Source organism: Malania oleifera, chromosome 7, assembly GCF_029873635.1.
Source record: "Malania oleifera isolate guangnan ecotype guangnan chromosome 7, ASM2987363v1, whole genome shotgun sequence".
Lineage (NCBI taxonomy): Eukaryota > Viridiplantae > Streptophyta > Magnoliopsida > Santalales > Ximeniaceae > Malania > Malania oleifera.
In genome coordinates this window covers 57,964,428-57,969,740 of record NC_080423.1, presented here as the reverse complement: position 1 = coordinate 57,969,740, position 5,313 = coordinate 57,964,428, and the positions used below count along the sequence as shown (strand labels likewise).

The following is a 5,313-nucleotide window of genomic DNA, read 5'->3' as shown; positions in this document are numbered from 1 at the left end:
ATATTCTAAAATACCCTTATAACTATGTAAAATTTATTCCTATAATTATTCTTAATTTTCTTAAAATATTTTAATAACTATTTAAAAACACATTTATACTCTTTAATTCTTATTTATTTTTTATAAAATTTTTTAAAAAAATAGAGAGCCATAAAACATGTAACCCTAGTTAAAACTAAAGTGGATTAGTGGGAGTTGCCCTTTTTTTTTTTTATAAAAAAAAAAAAACCTTTTCCCCTCCTTCTAATCAAAGATAAAATGGACCAAAGAAAAAGACATTTTTGCGACAACGAAACGTGCGGAGAGTCAAAGGACGCTCTCTCTCTTCTCCTATAACCCTGTTGTCTGTTTCGTGTTCTCCCCTTCCCTCCCTGCGTTTTCCTTCTAACGTCAAAACTACAGACTTACAATAAAAAATAAAAAGAAAACCACTGAGAAACTCCCATTTCAATCGACACGCTCCAACTCACACCTTCCCCGCACCCCTCGTTTCTCCCACATTTTCCCCATTTCCATTGGCCCCTCCCCTGTTTCTTAGGGCTTTCCATATTTCCTCCCTCCATGAACGAACCTTCTTTAAAGCATGGAGTGAGTTGAGTTGATTTACGCTCTCTTCTTCCTACCATAACTCCATATTCATGGCCTCCTCCTTCAGTCCTTCTCCGTGAACCTGCATGTGAGAGATCAAAGCGATTTGGGTCTCTTTGGATGACGATTCCTAACCCGAGGTCATAACCAAGGAAGACCCTTTCCTCCCTACAATGCCTCTCCCATGGAAGAAATCCAGGGTGCCTCGAATTTCTCGCCTCGTCGCCGATCTCCAATCCCCCAAGCGCCGTGGATCCTTGGTCATCGAGACCGGCTTCCCCACCTCCCTCATCGATCTCTTTGTCAAGAACCAGGATCGCCTCAAGAAATCCTCCAAGAAGAAGAAGGTGAAATTGTCCTCTGAGGTTGCCGGACCAGCTTTTAATTCCCCTGAAAAGATTTCCTCTTCGAGCTGTGCTGTTCCCGAACCCCTTGAAATCGCGACACCTAGATGCCAAAATGGCCTAAATGGTGATGGAAGCGCTACAGGAGATGTGGGTGAGGCTGATTGTTTGGTGGGTGCTGATGAAGTTGATGATGGTGATGGGGACTCGGTTGCTAATGGAGTGTTTTTTGTGGTTTTTAAAATTTTTCTGGTGTTGGTTCTAGCTTTAGGGACGAAGAAGCTCGCGGTGGGGATCACAATGTCAGCTTTCTTGCTGTTGTTTCTCGAGTACGTGGGGAAGCATGTGTTCTGTTTCTTGAGACCGTGTTCGGCGGCGCAGAAACGATTGAACTCTCTGATCCAAAGGGTTTTGATTTTGGTTCGGCGAAAAGACCGTGTGTTGCTAGCTGAGGAGATCGAAGAAGAAAATTCTGCAGCACCCGCTTCTTCTTGTTTGGTTGTGGCTCTTGATTCTACGGCTTCCGCTGAAGAAATTCAAATTGTAGAAAGTAATTATGATTCTGTTGCCCCGGGAGAAGAAATTCAAATTGCTGAACCTAACTTTGATTTACTAAGTCGAGATAAAAGATGGGGATCCATAGAAGTAAACTCACGGAAGAAGGACACGGAGAATGATGAGGATGGTTGTGAATTTTCGGGTGTTCCGAAGCAGCGTAGTCGTAGTGGCACACTAAAAACCAAGATATTGTTGAGGAAACTTGTTCCGAAGAAGCTTCGCACTTCAAAGAAGGGGAGAAAGAGTAAGGACAAAGATCAGGAATCGAGCAGTGAATTATCTGGTCACATTGGGGAGTCTGTTCCGGAAATGTCTGCAGCGCAAGAACAGCTAGAAGGTGGGGATCAAGCCCGTGAAGATGAGGACAAATCAATGCCCTCTTCTTGGAGAGAAGAAATGGGTGGTGAAGAAGAAGACATAAATGCTGCTATTTCAAGTATTGACAATTTTTTGCAGACCAAAGTTGAGACTGCTGTAGGTAGGGAAGAGGTGGGAAGATTTAGGAAGGAGAACTCGGGGTATTTGATTCTCCTTTCAATTGTTCTTGCCGGGCTTGCAGGGGGTCGAATTCTAGCCTTCACACTCACCTTAGCATGGTTTTTGATGTTGAAATCAGTTGGATTTCTGAGAAAATTAATGAATGAATCAACTATCAAATCTCCTACCGAAAATTCAGGTTAGAATTTGGGGGTCTTGTTCATAGAAGCCTTTGTCCTTTTATTTCTGTTTCCTAGCGCTCTTGGTTTCATATGAAGTGTTTTTAAACCCTCAATTTATACTTCAAAGAAGGTCCAACCGTTTGTTGGTTGTCCAACTTGAGGTATTGTACGCTGCAATGTAAATTTACCCTCACAATTCACAATTTACAATTTACAATGGAGTACTTCTTTACTTGTCTCTGTTACAGAGCTTTGTGTTGCAGTTCATATATTCAAATAAGTATTTTTCTCATTCTTTTTGTGGATTTCAATTTATCAATCTCCTCGACTTTTGGTTCATTAGCTCTGGATGTTGGGGGAAGTTTCTTCCAAGTGCCAACTAATTTGTCATTTCTCTATTTGGTAGCCACCAATAGATAGGAAAATAAATGGAAACTTAGGTGGAGGGGCAGTTATTAGGTTGCTGGTTTCTTATATTTTTGTGTGAATTCTTGGCAAAAAAGTAGAAGATACAGATACAACTCAAGGAAAGAGAATATTTTGAATGCAACAAGTGGTATTTCTCACAAATGAATGTTGAATTTTTAGGTGAGAGAATTAATAGAAATGACTAATAAAATTTCTACAGAATACAAGACAGAGCAAATTCATTTTTTTTATTTTTTATTTTATTTTATGATAATTTCAAAAGAAGCAGTGAAATATCAGGGTAAATTCACTTTTTGTTCATTTGATTGTAGAACACATTCAACGATTAATTATTTGATCCATCACAAAGACGGACATTCTGCTCAATGAGGAATGTGCAATATGGCAGTGGTTTTATGGCCAGCATAGAGGGGGTGGGGGTTGTTTATGATGCTATAACTAAACACCATTGAGGAATGCTGAGAGACCATACAAAGGAAAAAATGTATGTTATTGGCAGTTTTGGAAAATCCTATTAATCATTTTGTCTTGATAAATTTGTCAATGAATTATTGATATTCCTGGGTAATATTGAATACAATAATGGGATAATATAGTTTTATATATATATGTGTGTGTGTGTGTGTGTAGTAATACGTGCCCTTTCCTTGTCTGTTTTGCTTCTCTGCATGTCCTCTCCTGCTTGAGCTCACATGCTCAAACTTACCAATGCCAGTCCACAGCTGTGAACTTTTTGAGGTCAATGACTCTCTCTCTATGCTCCAAAATGTTCCCTGAAATGTTTCTGATGCTGCAGGCATTCTGCTTTGACTGTTCTCTTCTTTCTCCTTGGAGATTGCCAGTCATGCAGTTTATATATTTGTTTATTTATCTGCTTTGTCCTCTAATAAGCTTCACTTATTGTGTTCTGTGGGAATTGGAAGCAATCTTGAAGGTTAGTTTGATACAATGCCTAGGAGTTTCCTTTTTTGTTTTTTTCCCCATACTTGATCTTTTGCAATTGGGTGTCTACACCTGACCCTCTTCATGTTTTTGTACATGGATTCTACATTTTAGTGTACCCTCTGTCTTGCTTGTGTTTCTCATACTTGGTCTTTGGTCTCTGTAGCTGTGGGCACTTACATGTTTTGGATCCCAGTTTATATTAATATCTTTAACAAAATTATTTTTTATTTAGCTTAAAAAAAAATTTTGCCCACTCTGTAATTAGGGAAACAAGGAATTCTGCTAACTTGGGTGGACTTTACTCCTGGAATTCTTTATATGGTGCTGTTTATACTAGCTAGTTTTATTTTCAGAGTAGTTGTCAAGCCAAAAATTATTCAGATTATTTTATGTTTGAATAAAGGAAAACAATGGATTGAAAATGCTTAGTTTGAGCACTCTAAAAGCAAAATTAGATATTTTCTTTCCTAGCATTTGGGTATGCAAAATTAGGATTATGAATTTGAAATTTTGTGAATTTGAACTAAGTTTTATACAAAATTATATGAGTTTTTATCCAAATTTACACAATTTCAAATTCATAGACTCAATTTCATGTTCCCAAATGCAACTTTTATGACCTAGAAGTTCTAGAGATTTGGCTGTAGTAGTGCCTCATTAGTACCTTGCAAAAGAATTCTCTAAAATAAACTTGCAAAAGAATTATAAGTTTCCCTTAAAAAAATTATATATGTGTTATACTTGAGTTTTTAATCAAGCCCTTGTTCTTTAAAACTTACTTCCCAAACTCTTAGTCCTAAACTTATTCGGAAAATAATGTACTTTCTGCACTTTTTTCATGAAATTGCCATTTAATTTCTGCTCAAAGTTATGGATTTTAAGCTTTGGAAGTAGTTTTTTTTACTTATTTTTGGAATAACTAAAAAAGGGCGTCCGTAGGTCACAAGGCACCTGGTTTGCAAGAGTAGGGGGAGGGTCGTACAGTGTATGCAGTCTTACCCATGCTTCTAAGCAGAGAGGCTGTTTCTTAGACTTGATTCAAGACCTGCCTTCTTAATTTGGGAATAACTCTAAATGAATATTTGTTTATTCATGAATATTGCAATTACACTATTTATTTCTCCCTCTAAAGTCAAGGCTTTCATCTGGATAGCTGTCCTTAATAGAATACAATTTTCTGCAGGGTAGGAGTCTCTTTTAGGCTTTATCCCCCAATGTTTGTTGTACCTGTTATGATAGCGCTGAGAATCGCTCCGACTTTTTTATTATTTGGTTGCCTAGACTTTGTGGAGGAGCTTGTTTAGTCTTTTTTGGAGAGTTGGGTTTGTCCCAATTCCATTAAGGTTTTTCTGCATACTTCTTTCAGCTAGTTCGGTAGGGGTAAAGATGCTGACTTTTTGTGGAATTGATTATGAAAGAATGCGTATTTTAGAGGGAAGGTTTTTACTATACCATTGCTTTGGGAAAGAATTGTTTTCTTGGGCTTTCTCTGCTGAGAGTTTTGAGTAGGCTTGCTTCTCAAATTTTCAGCAAGATTGGCAGGGATTGTTGTCTTGACACTGTTTCTGCATATTCATTTTGTCTTTGGTATTTTCTTCTTCCTTTGTTATAAGAGGATCAGGATGTCGAGTCCTCCATCTCGTATTTTTCTTCTCCCTTAATGAAACATCTTCTATGTAAGAAAATGTGTTTATTTCTATTATAGCTATTACTTATTGTTAGGTTAAATGCAAGAGAGAGATGAAGAGAGGGAGAGAGAGAGAGGGAGCTTTTGGAAGGGGAATGAATGA

At 37.9% G+C, this 5,313-nt stretch overlaps 1 protein-coding gene across 1 annotated transcript; it reads left to right on the top strand.

The window, feature by feature from the left end:
* Nucleotides 1-308: 308 nt before the first annotated feature.
* LOC131159376 (uncharacterized) lies at nucleotides 309-2,438 on the top strand. Its single transcript, XM_058114247.1, has one exon. It carries the CDS (start codon nucleotides 762-764, stop codon nucleotides 2,169-2,171), a length of 1,410 nt encoding a protein of 469 aa, XP_057970230.1. The 5' UTR covers nucleotides 309-761; the 3' UTR covers nucleotides 2,172-2,438.
* The last annotated feature ends 2,875 nt before the right edge of the window (nucleotides 2,439-5,313 follow it).

Coding starts and splice junctions, on each gene's coding strand:
- LOC131159376 (XM_058114247.1), top strand. CDS start 762: ATGCCTCTCCCATGGAAGAAATCCAGGGTGCCTCGAATTTCTCGCCTC.